Source organism: Tachypleus tridentatus, chromosome 11 (assembly GCF_004210375.1).
Source record: "Tachypleus tridentatus isolate NWPU-2018 chromosome 11, ASM421037v1, whole genome shotgun sequence".
Classification (NCBI taxonomy): Eukaryota; Metazoa; Arthropoda; class Merostomata; order Xiphosura; family Limulidae; genus Tachypleus; species Tachypleus tridentatus.
The window spans coordinates 16702252-16727435 of record NC_134835.1 but is presented as its reverse complement, the minus strand read 5'-3'; the positions used below and the strand labels follow the sequence as shown (position 1 = coordinate 16727435).

The following is a 25184-nucleotide window of genomic DNA, read 5'->3' as shown; positions in this document are numbered from 1 at the left end:
GATAACTTGCAAAACATTAACCACGAATAATAGCATAATGGTAAGATGAAAGGTCATCAGATCAGTGAAAACTTGACGTATATCACATTACAAGTAGTTTAATATCGGATGATTCCTCATACATTTATTATAACATTAATAGATTTATTCCAGAATATTTACTTAATATTACATTTTACTGCTAAAAGAAAAATTATGCAAAGTGTCAAACACGTTATATTTAAAACGCTTTGAATATGCAAATACTCAAGGCAGCTAACAACTATAAAGTCACTGTATTCACGAGACTTGTTTCTTACCGTTGTCATTCCATCTCTTTTTCTGAAAGACACTTAATATAATTGAGAATTACCTCTATAGTTTTGACGACAACATGAATATAAACCACTTTATAGTACCGAGAATTTATCAATGTAAACTAACATTAGCTTTACAGAACTGAAAATCTCTGACAGGATTAGCTTTAAAAGGCTGAGGGTGTGATCGGTGTAAACTAATAACAGTTTTACAACACTGAGATGGGATCAAAATAAACCAGCTTTACTGAACTATATATTTTGGTAGTATATACTTGAATAAACTTACAGAACTGTGTATTTTGACAAGATTGTTTTACAGTACTGTGTTGTCAGTTTATACCAGGATTAGTTTACAGTACTGTGCTATGTAGTCAGTTTATACCAGGATTAGTTTACAGTACTGTGTTATGTTGTCAGTTTATTTCAGGATTAGTTTACAGTAGTGTGTTATGTTGTCAGTTTATACCAGGATTAGTTTACAGTAGTGTGTTATGTTGTCAGTTTATACCAGGATTAGCTTACAGTACTGTGTTGTGTTGTCAGTTTATACCAGGATTAGCTTACAGTACTGTGTTATGTTGTCAGTGTATACCAGGATTAGTTTACAGTACTGTGTTATGTTGTCAGTTAACACCAGGATTAGCTTACAGTACTGTGTTGTCAGTTTATACCAGGATTAGCTTACAGTACTGTGTTATGTTGTCAGTGTATACCAGGATTAGTTTACAGTACTGTGTTATGTTGTCAGTTTATACCAGGATTAGTTTACAGTGCTGTGTTATGTTGTCAGTTTATACCAGGATTATCTTACAGTACTGTGTTGTCAGTTTATACCAGGATTAGCTTACAGTACTGTGTTGTCAGTTTATACCAGGATTAGCTTACAGTACTGTGTTGTCAGTTTATTCCAGGATTAGTTTACAGTACTGTGTTATGTTGTCAGTTTATACCAGGATTAGTTTACAGTGCTGTGTTATGTTGACAGTTTATACCAGGATTATCTTACAGTACTGTGTTGTCAGTTTATTCCAGGATTAGCTTATAGTACTGTGTTGTCAGTTTATTCCAGGATTAGTTTACAGTACTATGTTATGTTGTCAGTTTATGCCAGGATTAGTTTACAGTAGTGTGTTATGTTGTCAGTTTATACCAGGATTAGTTTACAGTAGTGTGTTATGTTGTCAGTTTATACCAGGATTAGCTTACAGTACTATATTATGTTGTCAGTTTATACCAGGATTAGTTTACAGTACTATATTATGTTGTCAGTTTATACCAGGATTAGCTTACAGTACTGTGTTGTCAGTTTATTCCAGGATTAGTTTACAGTACTGTGTTATGTTGTCAGTTTATACCAGGATTAGTTTACAGTACTGTGTTATGTTGTCAGTTTATACCAGGATTAGCTTACAGTACTATATTATGTTGTCAGTTCATACCAGGATTAGTTTACAGTACTATATTATGTTGTCAGTGTATACCAGGATTAGCTTACAGTACTGTGTTGTCAGTTTATTCCAGGATTAGTTTACAGTACTGTGTTATGTTGTCAGTTTATACCAGGATTAGTTTACAGTACTGTGTTGTCAGTTTATACCAGGATTAGTTTACAGTACTGTGTTATGTTGTCAGTTTATACCAGGATTAGCTTACAGTACTGTGTTATGTTGTCAGTTTATACCAGGATTAGTTTACAGTACTGTGTTGTCAGTTTATTCCAGGATTAGTTTACAGTACTGTGTTATGTTGTCAGTTTATACCAGGATTAGCTTACAGTACTATATTATGTTGTCAGTGTATACCAGGATTAGCTTACAGTACTGTGTTGTCAGTTTATACCAGGATTAGCTTACAGTACTGTGTTGTCAGTTTATTCCAGGATTAGTTTACAGTACTGTGTTGTCAGTTTATACCAGGATTAGCTTACAGTACTGTGTTATGTTGTCAGTTTATACCAGGATTAGTTTACAGTACTGTGTTATGTTGTACGTTTATACCAGGATTAGTTTACAGTACTGTGTTATGTTGTCAGTTTATACCAGGATTAGTTTACAGTCCTGTGTTATGTTGTCAGTTTATACCAGGATTAGCTTACAGTACTGTGTTATGTTGTCAGTTTATTTCAGGATTAGTTTACAGTAGTGTGTTATGTTGTCAGTTTATACCAGGATTAGTTTACAGTAGTGTGTTATGTTGTCAGTTTATACCAGGATTAGCTTACAGTACTGTGTTGTGTTGTCAGTTTATACCAGGATTAGCTTACAGTACTGTGTTATGTTGTCAGTGTATACCAGGATTAGTTTACAGTACTGTGTTATGTTGTAAGTTAACACCAGGATTAGCTTACAGTACTGTGTTATGTTGTCAGTGTATACCAGGATTAGTTTACAGTACTGTGTTATGTTGTCAGTTTATACCAGGATTAGTTTACAGTGCTGTGTTATGTTGTCAGTTTATACCAGGATTATCTTACAGTACTGTGTTGTCAGTTTATACCAGGATTAGCTTACAGTACTGTGTTGTCAGTTTATACCAGGATTAGCTTACAGTACTGTGTTGTCAGTTTATTCCAGGATTAGTTTACAGTACTGTGTTATGTTGTCAGTTTATACCAGGATTAGTTTACAGTGCTGTGTTATGTTGACAGTTTATACCAGGATTATCTTACAGTACTGTGTTGTCAGTTTATACCAGGATTAGCTTACAGTACTGTGTTGTCAGTTTAAACCAGGATTAGCTTACAGTACTGTGTTGTCAGTTTATTCCAGGATTAGCTTATAGTACTGTGTTGTCAGTTTATTCCAGGATTAGTTTACAGTACTATGTTATGTTGTCAGTTTATGCCAGGATTAGTTTACAGTAGTGTGTTATGTTGTCAGTTTATACCAGGATTAGTTTACAGTAGTGTGTTATGTTGTCAGTTTATACCAGGATTAGCTTACAGTACTATATTATGTTGTCAGTTTATACCAGGATTAGTTTACAGTACTATATTATGTTGTCAGTTTATACCAGGATTAGCTTACAGTACTGTGTTGTCAGTTTATTCCAGGATTAGTTTACAGTACTGTGTTATGTTGTCAGTTTATACCAGGATTAGTTTACAGTACTGTGTTATGTTGTCAGTTTATACCAGGATTAGCTTACAGTACTATATTATGTTGTCAGTTCATACCAGGATTAGTTTACAGTACTATATTATGTTGTCAGTGTATACCAGGATTAGCTTACAGTACTGTGTTGTCAGTTTATTCCAGGATTAGTTTACAGTACTGTGTTATGTTGTCAGTTTATACCAGGATTAGTTTACAGTACTGTGTTGTCAGTTTATACCAGGATTAGTTTACAGTACTGTGTTATGTTGTCAGTTTATACCAGGATTAGCTTACAGTACTGTGTTATGTTGTCAGTTTATACCAGGATTAGTTTACAGTACTGTGTTGTCAGTTTATTCCAGGATTAGTTTACAGTACTGTGTTATGTTGTCAGTTTATACCAGGATTAGCTTACAGTACTATATTATGTTGTCAGTTTATACCAGGATTAGTTTACAGTACTATATTATGTTGTCAGTTTATACCAGGATTAGCTTACAGTACTGTGTTGTCAGTTTATTCCAGGATTAGTTTACAGTACTGTGTTATGTTGTCAGTTTATACCAGGATTAGTTTACAGTACTGTGTTATGTTGTCAGTTTATACCAGGATTAGCTTACAGTACTATATTATGTTGTCAGTTCATACCAGGATTAGTTTACAGTACTATATTATGTTGTCAGTGTATACCAGGATTAGCTTACAGTACTGTGTTGTCAGTTTATTCCAGGATTAGTTTACAGTACTGTGTTATGTTGTCAGTTTATACCAGGATTAGTTTACAGTACTGTGTTGTCAGTTTATACCAGGATTAGTTTACAGTACTGTGTTATGTTGTCAGTTTATACCAGGATTAGCTTACAGTACTGTGTTATGTTGTCAGTTTATACCAGGATTAGTTTACAGTACTGTGTTGTCAGTTTATTCCAGGATTAGTTTACAGTACTGTGTTATGTTGTCAGTTTATACCAGGATTAGCTTACAGTACTATATTATGTTGTCAGTTTATTCCAGGATTAGTTTACAGTACTGTGTTGTCAGTTTATACCAGGATTAGCTTACAGTACTGTGTTATGTTGTCAGTTTATACCAGGATTAGTTTACAGTACTGTGTTATGTTGTACGTTTATACCAGGATTAGTTTACAGTACTGTGTTATGTTGTCAGTTTATACCAGGATTAGTTTACAGTCCTGTGTTATGTTGTCAGTTTATACCAGGATTAGCTTACAGTACTGTGTTATGTTGTCAGTTTATTTCAGGATTAGTTTACAGTAGTGTGTTATGTTGTCAGTTTATACCAGGATTAGTTTACAGTAGTGTGTTATGTTGTCAGTTTATACCAGGATTAGCTTACAGTACTGTGTTGTGTTGTCAGTTTATACCAGGATTAGCTTACAGTACTGTGTTATGTTGTCAGTGTATACCAGGATTAGTTTACAGTACTGTGTTATGTTGTCAGTTAACACCAGGATTAGCTTACAGTACTGTGTTGTCAGTTTATACCAGGATTAGCTTACAGTACTGTGTTATGTTGTCAGTGTATACCAGGATTAGTTTACAGTACTGTGTTATGTTGTCAGTTTATACCAGGATTAGTTTACAGTGCTGTGTTATGTTGTCAGTTTATACCAGGATTATCTTACAGTACTGTGTTGTCAGTTTATACCAGGATTAGCTTACAGTACTGTGTTGTCAGTTTATACCAGGATTAGCTTACAGTACTGTGTTGTCAGTTTATTCCAGGATTAGTTTACAGTACTGTGTTATGTTGTCAGTTTATACCAGGATTAGTTTACAGTGCTGTGTTATGTTGACAGTTTATACCAGGATTATCTTACAGTACTGTGTTGTCAGTTTATACCAGGATTAGCTTACAGTACTGTGTTGTCAGTTTAAACCAGGATTAGCTTACAGTACTGTGTTGTCAGTTTATTCCAGGATTAGCTTATAGTACTGTGTTGTCAGTTTATTCCAGGATTAGTTTACAGTACTATGTTATGTTGTCAGTTTATGCCAGGATTAGTTTACAGTAGTGTGTTATGTTGTCAGTTTATACCAGGATTAGTTTACAGTAGTGTGTTATGTTGTCAGTTTATACCAGGATTAGCTTACAGTACTATATTATGTTGTCAGTTTATACCAGGATTAGTTTACAGTACTATATTATGTTGTCAGTTTATACCAGGATTAGCTTACAGTACTGTGTTGTCAGTTTATTCCAGGATTAGTTTACAGTACTGTGTTATGTTGTCAGTTTATACCAGGATTAGTTTACAGTACTGTGTTATGTTGTCAGTTTATACCAGGATTAGCTTACAGTACTATATTATGTTGTCAGTTCATACCAGGATTAGTTTACAGTACTATATTATGTTGTCAGTGTATACCAGGATTAGCTTACAGTACTGTGTTGTCAGTTTATTCCAGGATTAGTTTACAGTACTGTGTTATGTTGTCAGTTTATACCAGGATTAGTTTACAGTACTGTGTTGTCAGTTTATACCAGGATTAGTTTACAGTACTGTGTTATGTTGTCAGTTTATACCAGGATTAGCTTACAGTACTGTGTTATGTTGTCAGTTTATACCAGGATTAGTTTACAGTACTGTGTTGTCAGTTTATTCCAGGATTAGTTTACAGTACTGTGTTATGTTGTCAGTTTATACCAGGATTAGCTTACAGTACTATATTATGTTGTCAGTGTATACCAGGATTAGCTTACAGTACTGTGTTGTCAGTTTATACCAGGATTAGCTTACAGTACTGTGTTGTCAGTTTATTCCAGGATTAGTTTACAGTACTGTGTTGTCAGTTTATACCAGGATTAGCTTACAGTACTGTGTTGTCAGTTTATACCAGGATTAGCTTACAGTACTGTGTTGTCAGTTTATACCAGGATTAGCTTACAGTACTGTGTTATGTTGTCAGTTTATACCAGGATTAGTTTACAGTACTGTGTTATGTTGTACGTTTATACCAGGATTAGTTTACAGTACTGTGTTATGTTGTCCGTTTATACCAGGATTAGTTTACAGTACTGTGTTGTCAGTTTATACCAGGATTAGTTTACAGTACTGTGTTATGTTGTCAGTGTATACCAGGATTAGTTTACAGTACTGTGTTATGTTGTCAGTTTATACCAGGATTAGCTTACAGTACTGTGTTGTCAGTTTATACCAGGATTAGCTTACAGTACTGTGTTGTCAGTTTATACCAGGATTAGTTTACAGTACTGTGTTGTCAGTTTATACCAGGATTAGCTTACAGTAGTTTGTTATGTCGTTAGTTTATACCAGGATTAGCTTACGGTACTGTGTTGTCAGTTTATACCAGGATTAGTTTACAGTACTGTGTTGTCAGTTTATACCAGGATTAGTTTACAGTAGTTTATGTTGTCAGTTTATACCAGGATTAGCTTACAGTACTGTGTTGTGAGTTTATACCAGGATTAGCTTACAGTACTATGTTATGTTGTCAGTTTATACTAGGATTAGTTTACAGTACTGTGTTATGTTGTCAGTTTATACCAGGATTAGTTTACAGTCCTGTGTTATGTTGTCAGTTTATACCAGGATTAGCTTACAGTACTGTGTTGTCAGTTTATTCCAGGATTAGTTTACAGTACTGTGTTGTCAGTTTATACCAGGATTAGTTTACAGTACTGTGTATTTTGGTAACCTATACCATTAGTAGCTTAACAATATTTTATATGAACAAAGAGAGTTGAGAACAGCTTTCAACACTGTATGGGAATAGTATAAGCAGGTATAGTTTTTATATCATGTGAGTCACCAGACATCAGTTATTTATTACAAAACTTTCAACCTTTTGCTATGTCTAATAACTTTTAATTAAGTAGACTTGAATATTGTTGTGCATCTAGCATGAGTATTAATAAAGACATAACAATGGTATATCTTGTACATGGCTGTGTATTTATTATCAGTGATAATAGAATAATGTAATAATTATATGAAGAGACACAATATAAAGATAACTAAACTTTATTTCAGACACACGAATGATGTATTACAGATTTAAAGAACCACTGAACTTGTCATTATTCAGTAGGAGTACAATATTGACAATCTGTCCAATTATAATCTGGCAGGAAATGGTTCTAGTTAATAGTTTTCAAATTTGTATAAGAACAAATAACAACTAATGAGAGTTAGAAATTTAATTTTTTTTTTTTTGCAAAAATTGCTATTAAGAAAACACAACCAATCTGTTTTAACTCTACCACCAAATCCTTCACAAAGAATTTGAATCTTATGAAACATTAACAATGCCACATTGCAAGAAAATAGTCCAAATGGACAAACTGAGATGTTTAGCATTGACATCACATGCTAACACTTTTCTCCGTAACTACAAACACCCCTCTCCACCAAAACAAATGCAAAATTCTGCATGAATTGAGCTTACAGTGCAAATAAAATATTACTATTAATTCCATGTGTTTAATGGCATGTTTTAAAATACATGACTAAAACTGTTTCAACCAAAACAATTTTATCAAGTGCTGAGAATTACAGCAACAAAAAATTTATACAACCAAAATACTTTTATGAAGGAAGTTTTCTGGTTAATGCATTCCAGACTTATTCACAGATATAAAGATATAGAGATAACTGTCAAACTTACAAGACAACACTCATTACTAGTCTTAGGTGTTAAAACCTCAAAAACGGTTGGCCAAAATTCACTAACTATGTAAATTTCGGGAGAATTAACCTGATCTACTGGATCATGTTAAAATTTTGGGAAGATTTTAACGTCCACGTTTGATGAACATTAATTCTCTTTATATGTTCACAGAGAATTTTATTTCTTTTCTATGTGAAGGCTACTAATGAAAACCTACTGTCCAAGGAAACCAATCAAAATAACACTAAGTTCACAGTAATTTTCAATAAAAGTTCACAAGTTTCTTCTTCTCCAGAGAACCCAGTCTAAGATCACATGTTAATCCACATTGCATGTGGACTGATAAAAGTCCACTAGTACACCTAGCATTTTATGAAATTTGGTCCACATTCTCCTCTCTATATATCTCTAATTCCATCATGTCATAAAGAAGTCAAAAGAGGAGTTGTACTTTTAGTATTAGCAGACCCATTCACAGACACACAGGCTGCAAACCTTTGGTTCCAGGAGCTGCAGGCATTGCTAGTATTGTTTCTTCGTCTTCATTATCCTACAAAACAACAGATGGACTTTTCAAAGCTAACATTTTATATTATAACACTTTTTTCAGTAAAGCTTAATATTAAAAAAAGACGTTTCAAATTAAAAACACTTTTCCATCAAAGGTTTCAAACTGTATTTTAAATCATATTCTGGATATGTAATGTTATTTGATACACTTAAAAAAACAAAACACTAACTTCTTGCTGCCCTATAAGTCTGTATCCAATTAGAAAAAAACTTTTAACCTTTTCATTATAGGTTGGGTGAAATTCACCCAACTTGTAACCATGAAGGTATTCATGAGAGTATTTATACATGATGTTTGATAATGTACACATACTTTTAAAAATATTTTGCAGGTTATTAGTAAACATCACAATGCTTTAATGAAAATCAGGTTTTTAAGTACCAAGATATTTTAATGTTGACTAGGTAACATGCAGAGTAATCTTCATTTTAAAATTAAAAATACTTTTATAGATGAGAACATTTTCAAATATCGCATGTGAAACCTCTATGACTTCCAGATAATTATCAACTGTTTTTTAAGAAAAAACCTTACTTTTTGTAATATTTTCATAATCAAATTGTAATCTCTGGATGTTTGATTTAATCATCATAAAAAAATTAGTATTTTTCTCTTTCTAGAATGATTAAAGATTATAACTTGAACATAAATATTTAATCTAAATAACTTAAATGTCATAACATTATACAGCTGTATATTAGTATTTTTATTATACTGATCTTTAAGCCACTGCTGGCTAAGATAGAAGTTACAATGATGTGGAGTGTATGCTCTCATGTTATCATATCATATCAATGATATGTTATCATAAGTATAAATCTGACCTTTAGTTTTTACAGAGTGACCTGTCTTGGTTGTGTTTTAGTAGACTAGTATTTTGTAAAATACAATCACATTTCAGTTATAATACATCATTACTATTTACAAATAATATTTTCAACTCATTTTCCTTAAAGTGTAGAACAGTAAATAAAGAAGCAAAGCAAACAATTATCTCTTTTAGTTACAACCTTTGTATATGAATTAATTTTTACATATATACTTGAATAACCAAAAAATAATAAATTACTGTATAAATACCACAGAAATCCATTATAATTTATCTAGTTTTGTAATAAAGCTGTATATAGGTAAAAAAACAAAATTCAAACAGGTTAAAATACTTAACTTACCAGTACAAAGACTTGTCTTGGAAGAAACAAACAATGACATTATTGTTTAAAATGGCTGGAAAAAGCACTTGTTGGACATACTGAGCTTTTGATTGGTTATTCATGTCATATATAGAATTAAGTGTACGTAAGGAGATGAAAGGGTGACCATTGTGTTTGATTCAATACGTCAGTGATACCTTACCGTACAGAAAAGATACAAAGTTCTTATTTTATAGTGTATTTTGTTAAATAATCTGAGTTCCTACAAAACTAGACTTTACAAGGTGTAAGCAACAGCCTGCTATATTAGTCTTGGATCAGAAGAAAATCAAAGTTACACACTGTGTAAATTTTAAATGACTGAAGTGACAAATGTTTACTATCTAATAGACTATTACCTCAGATAAAATGTCTGAAAAGATTAACTACTAATTTTGTGCAGGCTAAAGCTTGGTGTACAAGTGCTATTTATTACAAATATATACATGAAAGAATTCTTCAATATTTTTTTCTGTCTTTATATATAAACAAAATGAATTTCCAAAAATAGAATACCAGCAAGTCATAATGAAGTTTTTATAGAAACATACCAGACCATATAAACATTGAATTATGTGATGGAAAAACATGCATTGGAACAAAATATCATTGAATTTACACTTAAGATATAATGTTTTCTTACTTAATTTGAAATGTAATGTTATAAAAATACTATGACAATTTATAAACTACAATGTAGTGAAACACACACCATATAAACTAGTTTCTATACACTACCAAGAATGTTGTTAATGTAATTTAATATATATTAAAAAAAATGTTCAAAGTTACAACCTCTAATTTAAACATATAAATTTTTGAAAGAAAAATCTGAGCATAGTTTTGTATTTTTTGAAAATATCATAAATTGGAAAGTTTAAAATTATAGTTTTATAATGTCTCACATCAAAACCAAAGCATTCTGCCATGTCTCTCTGTTTCTGTTCTTGTCTCTTTCTCATCATCTCTTCTTCTCGACGGGCAACTTCTTCAGGGTTGGTGGGAACAAGAGGAACCTTTGGCTCTGGTTGCTCCCTATCAGCTACCATCAAACATGTTTCTTTAATTGACACATGTCATACAAAAGAATCGTATCTAGTACTAAATAAACAAGGTACAGACAAATGTATAGTGAACAAATTACATCCATCTGGTACCTATAATAGTGTTTTAGCCTTTATACCTAATTGTAAGTATTAAAATCTTTAGTTGAAAAATAATTTTTCTCTACACACACTTACTGTGTCATATTTTTAAATAGTAACAACACTTATTATACCAACCACACACACAAAATGTCTGGAAGAGAGAAAATAAATAGACGTTTTAAAAAGAAAGTAATGAAAGTAGACGTACCTAAAATTGTTGAGTTTAATTTGTTGCTAAACATAACCAGTTTCAATTCTGCAGGTTTTTACACAGCTCATAAACAATGGTACCTTTTTGTAGTTAACTAATGAATTTGTAAACATCATATTAAAACTAATTTCTTATTAAAATTTTACTTCATTACATATTCAAGAGTCAATTCAGTAAAACCTGTCTAAGGTGGAATCACACGGGACACAGTAAAATTTTCAGTTTAGACAGTGAATGTGCATTTCATTAATTATATACAATTTTTGAGCAGAACGTTATACTTGCTTGACTCAAGGGAAGTAAGACGTTTGTGAATAAAGTTATTATACTGTTCATGTTATATTTATTAGAATAAGAACAAAAATAGACATTCAAAATATACATAAATACACAAAATTTTAATCATATTTTTTGAAGAAAGTGTCCAATTTCAACTGTTTCGTATTTTTTAATGGTCTTTCTTACACAGTTAAAGGAAAATGCCAATTCTAAGGCCTCTTCATGAAGTTAAATTTTGCATGCAATTTGACAGCGTTAATATAACTTAACACTTGTGATGAAATTTCTATTTCCTCACTACCTTTTCCATTTTCTTCATCTTATGAATTTTTCACACTGTTACAAACTTGCAATTCTATTCTTGTCAACATTCAAAAAACTCTTTGTTCACAGAATCATCTGCATCATCCTTTCAATCAGTTTGGATTTCACTAGAATCGTCATAACAAATTCCACAATCTCCACCATTATCAAGAATAAATCCACAGTTTCTAAAGCACTTTATTACACATTCATCTTTTACACATTTGATTGAATGACTTCAAAATGCAATTACATCTAACACGTCAATTGTCATGGTGTATTCAGATGCTCTCTCACAGTCATCTATGTTTGTAATAAAATGCTGAAGCATCAGTTTTCTGTATTTCAATTTTATACACTGTATAATTCCATTATCTAGTGGCTGTAGAACTGATGTTGTACATGGAGTAGAAAAACTAAGCGAACATTTAAAAGTTGAACTTTTGGGTGACAAGTTACATTATCTGAGAAAAGTAGAATATTCCTATTTTCTTGTTCCATTCTTTTGTTTACTTTAACTGCAAAAATAATGATGGCAGAAATAAGAACAGAATATATTTAAGCAATACTTAGTGTAACAAAATGTCAGAGGATTTATTAATATTTAAAGAAATCATTAATTAAATAAGAAATTAATATTTAATCAAAACATTTTTTCCACCTTATTCAGGTTCTAATCCTACTTGTTGACAGATGAAGTAGGTGAAAGATAGTTTTCCGTCCGCGTTACGCAGGTTCCGCCATATAGAGGGCGTTTTGTAAGAGAAATCTTAAGATAATGTTACAGAGTTTTGATATTTCTGTGTCATATAGGTTTCTGCCCTGTGTAATTTCCAGCTTAGACAGATTTCACTGTATATATTATTTTAATTCATGTTAGCTGTTTCTGCTTTTTAATGTGTTTACTTCTGATTATTCTTGTTTAGACCCAACTGCTGTTTTTACTCATTCTAGTTTACTCCCTGGAACTTTTCATGATGACTGGCTAAGAGTTTATATTATAATTTTGTCATTCAAGATTCTAAAAAGATTAGTTAATGTGGATTTACTGTTGTATTTGAGAGCTTAAATTTAGAATTTATCAAATTCTTTTACACATTTTATAAATGTTTGGTAGTACCTCTTGCTCTAAGGAAAAGATAATTAACATGGAAACTAATTAAAAGGTATGAAATGGCTAATTATTTATTTGAAACCAGATCATTCAAAATAAACTTTGTATACATTTTGAATTGTAGGTTGCGTTCAAATATTTTATTATTAATACCATATAAAGTTTAGTGTGGTTAACACAGTTAAAACAAAATAATTACACTTCCAAGTTACCTTCTTCATATTGGATTCTCCCCCTTTTTGGTTCTGTCTGTTCTATATATTCATCTGCTTTTCTCCTTCTGGTAACAGCTACGTCTTGGTTTTTTTTGTTCTCCTGGCCATCTCCCCTTGCTATGAAAATTAACTACTATAAATCATGGTTATTACTTTTACTGTAACCATGATAATTATACAAAATTATTTGATTTTTTTTGCCAAAAATGTTGAATATTTTATCACATATCAAATTTGTTTAGTGGTATTTCTGTACATAGCTGTTAGATAACTATGACAAAAAAAAAAGGCTTCTTATGAAATAACTGTGACTAACCCAACCTCACTACTCTTGGTATGTTTACTACAGCTTGTCTGCTATATAGGACAAATTCTCTAAGAACAAATGTCAACTAGGTCAGCTTGGGATGACATCACACTTATAAGCAACTTCTACCTGTATATTACCTCGATTTTCTTACATCACATTTGAAAAACATATTTTACAGTAGAAAACATGAGTTAAACTTCTAAATACTTGTGTTTAACTCAGCAAACAGCAAGACATTTTATTTATTGTGACACTTAATCTGTAGTCAAACAGTTAAAATATTGACCCTTCATCTCTAATTTTTCATCTCAGGTCTCAATGTTTCAGTTACTTAAAGAGTTGTAATGTCAACTAATTTAAAAAATAGTACTTTGTTTATTGGATGGTGAAGATTTAAACAAAACAATAAGGACTCTCCTTAGAAATATCTAAAAGGTCAATACAGTAAAAACAAAGTATGGTATCTTTATCACAGCTTTCTCTTACATTACAAAAAATATTAGTCTGTTTCTAACTTTAAAGCAATGTATGGCACTCTTATTAATAATCACTTAGTTTTGGTTACTATTTGTTTTACCCTCTGCTGATCTTCTAACAGTGGATTCTACCAAACTCCTAACATTTCTCTTTTCAGAACCCTGAACTGTTTATTGTATATTGTACATCTAAAATGTTTGATGACATCCACACAAACAACACGATAAAAAATTAACAAAGACTACACCATGAAATGATACTTCATAGGTGGACAGAGTTATCAGTTTGTTGTACGGTAACTCTGAAACATTGAGATATCAAATAAAACAAATGATGTCCACACATTTTCACCAAAGACTACTACTACATTTTATAAAAATACAGCAGTGTTATCTTGTACCTAGTGACATCATAATATTTTTTACAATCAAACACACACCTGGATTTTCTCAGATGTACTAGCCCTGGCAAGCTCTACTTAGCCCGGTTTGATAGAACCAGACATTCACTGTTAATTATTGCATTTTCTCAACATAGAAAGCATAATTTGTAAGAAATTTTACATAAGGTTCATTATAAGGTTGTATAGTTTTATGTTCAGAAAATCCTGTGTGTCACTTGGGGGTAGTTTTCTTGCTTTTTGACTTCACACACTACAAATTAAAGTATTAATTGGTTTGTATAAGCACAAACATAAAACATCACCAAAGTTTACAATAAAAACCATCTAGTACCTTGTACAGGTTCAGCAGCAGCAAATGGTGACTGGGTTGGCTGACTTTCTGTAGGGAGTGGGTATTTTCTAGGACGCCCACGACGACGAGGTGTAGGTGTAGGAGGGGGTAAGGTCATGATGGAATGAGACTGTTCGTCAATGAGTTCTGAATAAAAAATTACGTTTCTTTCAAAGTAGATCGACCTATTATTATCTGCTACAAAGCTTATCTTTACTGATCAAAGCACTAATAAATTTAAAGCTAAATCCCATGTAAGTACTGAGCTTTATAAAAGTACTGGTATATTTGTTAATTTTACATTCACTGGCTCAGTAGTTCAGATTACTGAAACATCAGTCTCATAAGAAGCAGATTACCTGTAACTGTTGTAGACTCTCTGGGAACTTGAGTGATAGGTGCACTGTTGTTGTTCACAAGCTCACTCCCTTGGACTTCTTGGCTTTGAACATGTTGGAGAATGGTAACATTCTCCTGAGAATTTCTTTGGTTGTTTGGTATTGAAAGTGAACTATGCTGAAGCTCAGTAAGCGTTTGTTCAGAGTTATCGGAAGTTCCATCAACGCCACCAGGCAGTTGAATCACTTCAAACACCACCACCTAGAAAACATGGAATTTCTCTGATACTGTCTAAAACCAAATTTTTGATGCAACTTTGACAATACATCAATTTCTTATAAAGACTTTTTTTATTTGTATATTTCCCACACACTGATCTCATGTAAACTACTAATGCATAGCACTAGATTACTCTGAAAATCTTCCATCTCTTTTTGACCACGTGTATTTGAATACCAAGAAAAACAAGTTTACTTACCAAAATTAAATTTTGTTCTGCAATACATATCTTTGAAAATAAAATCCAGCACAAGGTATTAGTTCTTTCCATACCATGAGCAAGCATGGGTTACTGAACAAGTAAAGAACGAACAGTCAGTTATTGAAATAAAGATAAAAACTATAACATAAACTGAACTTCTTGAAAACTTACACACAACAGAAGGACTTTTATTTTTGTCCATTCAGTTCCAGGAAGCAATGAGAAGAAACTTTTATCGTGTGGTGAAGACAAATCTCGTGGATTACTCTTCACAATGAATAATGTGACAAATCACTGCTTGTATCATAAGACTGTTTATGATTACAGCATAATACAGTACTCTTAAGAGCAACAAATCACTGCTTGTGTCATAAGACTGTTTATGATTACAGCATAATACAGTTCTCTTAAAAGCGACAAATCAAATGCACAAAAATAATTTGACTCGACCCCTGTTTTAAGAACACAATGTGGCATTTATCTTAGGTAATCTACAGATTAAACTTTGAACATGTGTATTTACACATTTTTTACAGTGTATGGTTCAGAGCCAATCCAATAAACATCGTATGTGTTTAAATATTGGTCATCTTTTAGGGATATTTGGAATTTAGGAGTATATCATACAGGTATACAAAGACAACCACCTACTTTACTGAATGTTTGTTGCTGCAAGATTTCTTTTGGTTTCAAATTGTACAATAAAGTAAGAGGCTGAAATGTTTTTCCCTTAATGATATGGTGCCCATTAATTGAGGTTCTATGGTAGTTCTGTGTAAAATGTCTGTATATGAAGGAATAATATACACTGAAAAACAAAACTACTGAACAGACAAATCAACAGTCATTAAGTTCTTAGCTATATAACTATAAAAAGTACTTTCAAGGCATATAATGAAATAAAAACCATGTTTTTTTCTTAGGTTTTATGGTTGTTATGAATAGATAAAGTGGAATTTATTGTTTTGGTGCAACAATATCAATATTATTAGGTTTTAACCTGAACACTAACATGAATCAAATGAGAGTGCTTGTAGTTCTACACATTAAATTAAAATGTTCTAACTACATCAATAACATGTAAATTTCATCTCATAAGAAAACTGCAGTTTTACTCCTGTTATTGTTGATGGTTTAGGAAATGTTATTAGAAGTAATACATGTAAACTTCACAGTAATGACAGTAACAAAAATATGGATTGATCACATTACTGTTGACAGTTTAGGAAATGTTATTAGAAGTAATACATGTAAACTTCACAGTAATGACAGTAACAAAAATATGGATTGATCACATTACTGTTGACAGTTTAGGAAATGTTATAAAAAGTAATACATGTAAACTTCACAGTAATGACAGTAACAAAAATATGGATTGATCACATTACTGTTGACAGTTTAGGAAATGTTATAAGAAGTAATACATGTAAACTTCACAGTAATGACATGTAAACTTCACAGTAATGACAAAAAAATATGGATTGATCACATTACTGTTGACAGTTTAGGAAATGTTATAAGAAGTACTTATTAGACAGTAACAAAATATGGATTGATCACATTACTGTTGACAGTTTAGGAAATCTTATTAGGTAGAAGGAACTAGTCCAAACTTTACATTGACGAAAGTATGGATTAATCGTGTTATTACTGATAGTATGGGAAACCTTATACTTTATACTGATGACAGTTACACAAATATGGATTAAAAAAGGGCACAGCCAGCAGTCCCCAAACTGTAATTGGTCCATGAGCTCCCTTAAGATGATCTGTGGAAATGTTTCATAATTATAGAAAGATGTTGCAGATTCCACAACAAACCTGACAATGTAAGGATTCAGGTACACAAGCAGGAAGAAAATGTATCAATCAAATGGAAAAGTCTACAACTACATGGGATATTAAAGTTTCAAACGAGAAGTGACAAAATTCATGACTGGAGTTCTGGATCTAAACCAATTCATTTTCTAATACCATTTCTTACTGTGCAAGACATGATTTTAATCACTGATGGACCTGAAGATCAAATAGAGAACCAGGATGAATGTGAGGTTAAAACTGATGGGTATCACATCTAACATTACAGAAGGTTCCTCACAAAAACAAGTGTAACTCTTCACACTGAAATGTGGAAATGCAGTATGTGGTTAATTTTGTAGTGATTTTTATGCACTTACACTGTTTTGTTAAACAACACTGTTACTATGTGGTTCATTAAAGTTACTGAATAAATATGTAAATCAGGTGACTCATCTGTTTAACATTTTAGTAAATACTGTTTGATTAAACTAACCTGTAAATCAGGTGACTCATCTGTTTAACATGGTAGTAAATATTGTTTGATTAAACTAACCTGTAAATCAGGTGACTCATCTGTTTAACATGGTAGTAAATATTGTTTGATTAAACTAACCTGTAAATCAGGTGACTCATCTGTTTAACATTGTAGTAAATATTGTTTGATTAAACTAACCTGTAAATCAGTGACTGTAAACTCAGATTATATTAATTATTTTTTGTTCTGTATTTCAGTTTAGCAGCCTGAATATAGTAATCTTTACAATGTTTACTCTAGAATGCTGGGAAGGGTATTTTCCTACACGCTTTAAAACAGTAGACGTTCCATCCTGACTCTATCAGCAATATACTTATGAGCTCTACCTACAGCAAAGTTACACATCTAACCAATATTCAGATCAACATACCTGCTGTCCCTCCTGTTGTCCTTCTTGAATTGTCCCTTCAACATCAATTGGAACTGGCTTCATTAGTCTTTCCTCACTTTCTGAGTAACTTTCTTCTCCATCGTAATCCTCATTCAGCTCATTTTGTTGTCCAATTAACATAGCTTCTGCTTTCTCTGCTTCTGTTGCATCTGGGTCGTGTATCGCTAAGTGTCGAATTAGATTGCCCTGCAGACAGTTAACAACAGTATTCATAATACTGATGTGTCAGACACACACACAGGATACCAATACCCTCTTCTCAAAGTAATAATGAATGTATACCAAACATAATGTTATGTTTTACCAACATGAGAACCATGTGACACAAGTATGACAAATTAAACATGAACTACTACTCCTGTCTTTTACTATATTACTTTGTACTGTTTCTTAAACTACACATGAGAAACAAAATGAGGTTTTGCACATCAAGTATGTTCATCACAGAGGTCTGTTCAAGTACTATGGCATTACACATGAAGAAGCTTCCTAAAAAAACAAAGTATTTTCCTGAGGAAACATTTCATCTAGGATGTACATATATAGTAATTCATTTGTTAGATTGAATCTAAACACATGCATTTTATAAAAACTTCTGATTATTAAAAGAAGAGTGTAGTATGAAACACTGTAGTTGCTATACACTCAGTGGCCAGTTTATTAGGTACACCTGCTCTTTAATATAAGGAGCAAAATAGCAAATCATGTGGGTGGAACTCAAGATATAAAGCATGCAGACACAGTCAAGAGGTTCAGTTGTTGTTTGACCAAACATTAGAATGGGGAAGACGTGTGATTTAAGTGACTCTGACCATGGAATGATTGTTGGTGCCAGATGTGTTGGTTCCAGCATCTCAGAAACTGTTGACCTACTGAGATTTTCACACACTACAGTCTCTAGAGTTTACAGAGAATGGTGAGAAAAACAAAAAAACATTCAGTGAGCAGCAGTTCTTTGGGCAAAAACACTTTGTTAATGAAAGAGGTCAGAGGAAAATAGCCAGGCTCATTCAAGCTGACAGGAAGGCTACAAAATATTCAAATAACTACTCTTTACAACAGCGATGTACAGAAAGGCATCTCTGAATGCACAGGATGTCAGACCTTGAAATGGATGGGCTACAGCAGCAAAAGACTACACCAAATTCCACTCCTGTCAGATAAGAAGAGGAAGATGAGGCTGTAAGGGGCATGGGATCATGAAAGCCTGGATGACTGAAGATTGGAAATACATCACCTGGTCTGATGAATCTCAATTTCTCCTGCAACATGCAGATGATAGAGTCAAAATTTGGCATAAATAGCATGAACCCATTTATTCATCCTGCCTTGTGTCAAAGGAACAGGCTGGTAGTGGTGGTATAATGGTGTAAGGAATATTTTTTCAGTGCACATTAGGCATCTTAATACCAATTGGGCCTCATTTGAATGCTAGAGCATACCTAACCATTCTTGCTGACCATGTGCATCTCTTTATAACAACAATATACCCGTTTTCCAATGGCTACTTTCAGTAGGATAATGTGCAATGTCACAAAGGATGCATCATCTCAAGCTGGTTCCATGAACATTACAGTGACTTTAGTGACTTCAATGGCCTGCACAGTCTCCAGAATTCAAACCAACAGAGAACCTTTGGGATGAGATAGTATGGGAGATTTGTAGCACAAATGTGTGACCAACAAATTTGCATGAACTGTGTAATGCTATCAAATAAGCATGGACAAAAATCCCTAAAGAATGTTCCAGCACCTTGTTGGATCCATGCTGTAAAGAATTCAAGCTGTTCTGGAGGCAAAAAGAGTTCCTACCTGGTGCTAGATAGGTGTACTTAATAAAGTGGCCACTGAGTATATCTTGTGCCAATGAAACCATCTGCCTAATATCAGGCCTCTTCCAGACAGCTTGGGTATAAAACACCTAGTCATAGTTGAGATGTTATATATCTGTTAGCACACATTCTAATGAAATACTAACCTACACATAAGACCAACAAGAGAGCAGGAAATAAAAAAAAAAGACACTGGTTGGATGAAACTCTTCTTAAATATTATTATTTTTTAATTTAGAATAATCTGAACTAAGTTATCAACACTTTTACTGGTATCAGTAAACTGAAAGAACTCTAAGCTATTATAATACCCTATAAATTAGTTTACGTGAATAAAAAGTGGTTAAGATAGTGAATTTTGTTAGTGATATAAAGAAAAAAAAGGAGACAAACATTCTTCTTCAAAATTTTGTTTACAATACAGCGTTCATCTCTAAGTTCATTATTCATATCTTTACAGGTCAAAGACCACTATGGGGAGAATATTAGCCACGTTCATCTTATTTCAAACGAGTCTGAGAAAGTTTCCAGACTGTGGACAGTTATGAGTTTTACAAAACTTACTTTGTGTCTGAAGGCCTTTCCACATTCAGCACATTCATGCGTTTTCTCTCTAGGAACAGGAGGGATGTAGTTTGGGTCATGGTACAAATTCTTGTGTCTCTTTAACAACTGCTTCTGTCTGAAGGACTGGTCACACTCATCACAATGGAATGGCTTCTGGTCAGTATGGATTAACATATGGGATTCTAGGTGACGTTGTGAGATAGAGGCATAGGAGCACAGGTCACATTTAAAACACTTCTCTCCCTCGTGTGTCTTTACGTGAATCTGTGGGAAAAAATATAGGTTAATCCTCTGTATACAGGCTTGGCCACTTTCACCAACAAATGAACATCACGACCTTTTACAGAGTTAAATTCAAAATGTAAATAAACAACTTTATTACCAATGTATATTAATGAAAATGTAGTAAACTGAAAGTTTAATATTATGTAAACTCACTATGAAATATTTAAATAATTTTCCATCTTTACATCTCTGCATCACAGGACATTACTTCATTCCACATTAGCCATTTTTATTTCTACATATATATAATCTTGTCTTCTATAAACCACACACTTCTACTACAGACATTCACAAGCTAAAATGTAAATTTCAAGTCTATAAACAAGAAGATTAGAGACTACAAAGCTATCCCTTTGTGATGAATAGTTTTCACCATACTCTTGAGAATGGAGTTATAAACCAATAATCCAAAATGAACTCAAATTTAGTTGTAAGAACAGTGTAACTGCGCAGTCATGTACAAAGGAAGAAAGGTAACTGAGGTTTATTTTGTATCTTCCATTTTTTTATTTTAAATTGGTGATTTTACTAATGGTTAGTGTTAGGGTATAGAAAATAACAGATATTTACAGTTTTACTGATATTTGTTTAGGAGGTCCTAGATGTTATGCACCTGAAATTTAAAAACTTTAATATGAAAATCACCTTACATACAGACTGTCTCAGTAAAGGCTATGTGTATTCACACAAAAATCTTTAGTTAAAAAATAACAAAAAAACACTTATTTAATTACAAATTCCAATTTTCTGTTTAAACCAGTTTTGTCACATTTACTGAAAGCTTGCCAAAGTTCATATAGATACAACTGATTAATTCAGAGTTTTATATGTGTAGTTTCACGGTTATATGGTGCCTGTAAGATTAGTCAAAACGACCAAGCTTGGACATAAAGTTAAATTATACACATCTGTAAGAACTGAATATAACTATAATATTGTTGTACATTAATAACAAATAATGTCACAGTGGGATAAAACAATACTGATTTGACTAAGATGGCACCGAAAAATACAATATCACCCTGAACTTGCTCTTCTAAATAAATAGGTGAAAACAAATACATTAACTGTCATCATTTATACTGAATATTCTAGATGTTTCTATTCAAGTACTATCAATAAATCTACGCTCGTGAATCATTACAACTTGCAACTAATAAAAATTAACAATATATATCCAAGATATTAAAAAAATCATTGTTTTTAATTATATATAACAACACTGCACTTTATAAATTAAGGACAATGAATGATGGTAAGACTTAAGGTTTAGTGAACTATTTGGTCAAGTCAAAATGTGACCCCACAAAACTGAAAATATCTTCCATTGAAATACTAAAATAACTTACCATCCATGATACTGAACTACATTCAGTATTCCTTCAAAAAGGTATAATTAAGTTTAATTGTATATACAAAGCAAGCTTTTTTTTAGTCTTTAACTTGGTAAGTAATATTTATGTTACGATGAACCATGGAGAAAAAAATAAATACATTTGTCTAATAAATTCTTAAATTCAAAAAGTGTGTTACAAGTACACGTATTTATATACTGAAAACACTTATTCTTGTTAAAAGAAATTCAATAATATGTTTAAAAAGATGAAGAATGACACTGAATTAATTAAGAGAATTTGTGTACCTTGGGGGCATTTCTTGGTTTAATATGTCTAGTTGTAAATTGTAAAGCAAACTAGGTCCACTTTATGGAAAAAAATACTGCCCTAATCTTGCTTAAAACAATACTGAATCTAAGGTAATGAAATCACGTCATAGTTAAGCAGTAGTTGTAGTTAATTTTAAGTTGTTAAAACATTATTAGTGACACTTTTTTTTAACTAATCAGTTTGTATTCACGTTAGTGAAATCTAACGATAATGCTTCTTGTCTAGAAATAACAGACATTAAAAAAAAAGAACAGTTTTGCAATCAGACATAAATAAAAAGGCTTTTAAATAAGAGGAAAATTTTGGGTTTAAAACAAAGGATGTATATTTACATACAAAAAAGACAACAACTTACTTTCAATGAATACCTATCTGGGAATGACTTGCCGCATCGCTTACACTTCAGAGGTTTATCACTAGTGTGTAGCTTTTGAACATGAATTCGCAAGTCTGTTTTTCGGCCGCACGTGGTGGGGCAAAACTCGCATTGGTACATAGGTTTGTTTCCCGAATGGATCATTCTATGAGCTTTCAAACTGTTTGACTGAGTAAATCGGGCATGACATACTTCGCATTCGTAAGGTTTTTCTCCCGTGTGTATTCTTAAATGACGTTTCAGTTTGTAGGTGTCTGGACTTGCATACGTGCAGTGAGGACACTGATATGGGCGCTCACCAGTGTGGCACCTCATGTGCCTTTTAAGTTTACTCAATTCTACACTAGCATAATCGCACTCCGTACAGCGGTGAGGTTTTTCATGAGTGTGACGATAACGAACGTGACGAACCAATTCTCCTGAAGTGGTAAAGCAAGCATCACATTCTTTACAGTGATGTGGTCTTGTACCAGTGTGGGTATTTACATGGTTTTGAAGAGAAGCTAATGTTTTAAAGCCACATTCACACACACTGCATTTGTGAGGCCTCTCCTCAGAGTGGGATTTCATGTGGCGAGACAAAAGGTATCGTTTTGGACTAGTGTAATTACAGTAATTACACATATGTGCCTGAGTGACTGTTTGGCTTTTCTTTGGTGAGATTCTGATTGTACGCATCTTACTTCCATCAGGAGAAGCCTCTTCCTTTACAACCTCTCCATACTTCTCTCCTGCTTCATTGAAATCATAGACGGACATATCCATGTTTAACCCTTTCTGATCGTCTTTGTTTTCATCTGGTTGTGATACTATTAGAACATAGCTGACTTCTCCAGGGTTTGTATCAGATGGTACAATAGTTACTGTCTGGTAAGAGTTACCAGTATTTAAAAGCACCTAAGGAAAAAACAATGAGAAATATAATTTTGAATCGAAACTGATAAGATTTCTTATGCAATGTACATATGACACTAAACAATAAATTTTATAATAAACATCCAACCAACAAAATCATGTAAAATTAAGACTTCAATCTTGTATAAGGTAACCTTGACTTATTTTTATGTGATCAGTGAAAGAAGTTTCAGTAACATAAGATGTTTAACCATGTTAAATCATTTTGATTCATATTGAAGTTTGTGTGAAGGTTAGTTCTGTTAACCCTTAAAACCATGAGATGGACTCTCAGGTTAATTAAAATATTAACTTCTCTTTACCAACACACCCAGTGTGTTTCTGGTTCAGAGAAAAGTCTGTAAATATTTTGAAGATTAAAGATGATCAACAAATGATTGCTATAAGTTACAATCATACACAACCCTAACCCCAAAGTAATTAATTAAATTAAGCCTTAAAATGTTTCATCTTCAGTTTTACTATTCACAGAATTAAGTTACCATGGGTTACACTGACCAGACTATAGAATAACACTGAAAAGGAACTCCATCATTAGCTATATGTAGAAAGGAGTGATTTTTTTATTGTTTTTTACAGTTTTATAAGATAAATTTATTTTTATTGCAAACATTTGTTAATTATCACAAGACCCCATTGAAATGGTAAAACACTGTTAATGTCCAAAAGCTGTGAATACGTACCAAGTGTGTAAAATGTAACTTTCCTTATCTTTATGTGATAACTGTCAGTGACAAAGAATAAACTAATAGTACTGTCATGTTTAGTTTGCAAAAAGTGTTAACTGTTAAAACTAACACTGTTCACTGTCAGAGCCTGGTTTGAAACTCGATATATTTTATCACCTATGACCATCACTTAATCACAATTGTGATTAAATTTATTAACATGAAGAAATAAGCAACTAGTGTTTTAATTATTCTACATATTCAGTAACCAAATTTACAATTCATTTGATTAATGTCACAAAAATAATCCACTAACAGAAATTAATTTACAAATATAGTTGTTTTGATTACTTCAACAACCCTGTAACTGAAACATTGCTATTATGATGTTTCATAATTATTTTTAATTAATTCAAATTTGTTTAAGTTAATCTGTTACTAGTGACAACAAGAAATCAACTCAAAGTAAAAACGTATCTCAAGATGGCTAATATGGGTAATAAAACTTTTGTTAAAATAAACTAGAGAACAAAGTTTTGATTTCCACTTTATTTTAATAAAACATTTAATATCCATACCAGCTGTCTTTAGATACTGTACTGATTCATGAAAATAATCAAAATTAGGGTTTCCAGTTATCCCAACCATACCAATAATTAAAACATTGCTATTATACTTGTTTTTGTTAAAAATAAAACTATAAAATTGAGTTATGCCCAATAAAAATA

General features: G+C 32.3%; 1 protein-coding gene across 11 annotated transcripts in view; it reads right to left on the bottom strand.

Moving 5' to 3' along the window:
* Nucleotides 1-7384: 7384 nt before the first annotated feature.
* Nucleotides 7385-25184, bottom strand: part of LOC143231703 (uncharacterized) — a 46248-nt gene continuing 28448 nt past the window's right edge. For 5 of the 11 annotated variants that reach the window (XM_076466299.1, XM_076466304.1, XM_076466300.1 and 2 more), the window contains 8 exons: nucleotides 22853-23770; nucleotides 20543-20809; nucleotides 18127-18333; nucleotides 14961-15201; nucleotides 14602-14748; nucleotides 13078-13197; nucleotides 10716-10870; nucleotides 7385-8596 (listed from right to left, as the gene is read on the bottom strand). In XM_076466299.1, the coding sequence (XP_076322414.1) occupies nucleotides 8519-8596; nucleotides 10716-10870; nucleotides 13078-13197; nucleotides 14602-14748; nucleotides 14961-15201; nucleotides 18127-18333; nucleotides 20543-20809; nucleotides 22853-23770 (2133 nt within the window). In that variant the 3' untranslated portion in view covers nucleotides 7385-8518. Of the gene's footprint in view, nucleotides 8597-9789; nucleotides 9969-10715; nucleotides 10912-13077; nucleotides 13198-14601; nucleotides 14749-14960; nucleotides 15202-18126; nucleotides 18334-20542; nucleotides 20810-22852; nucleotides 23771-25184 lie in introns of those variants that run through there. The other 6 variants (XM_076466302.1, XM_076466306.1, XM_076466303.1 and 3 more) reach the window with 3 other exon arrangements.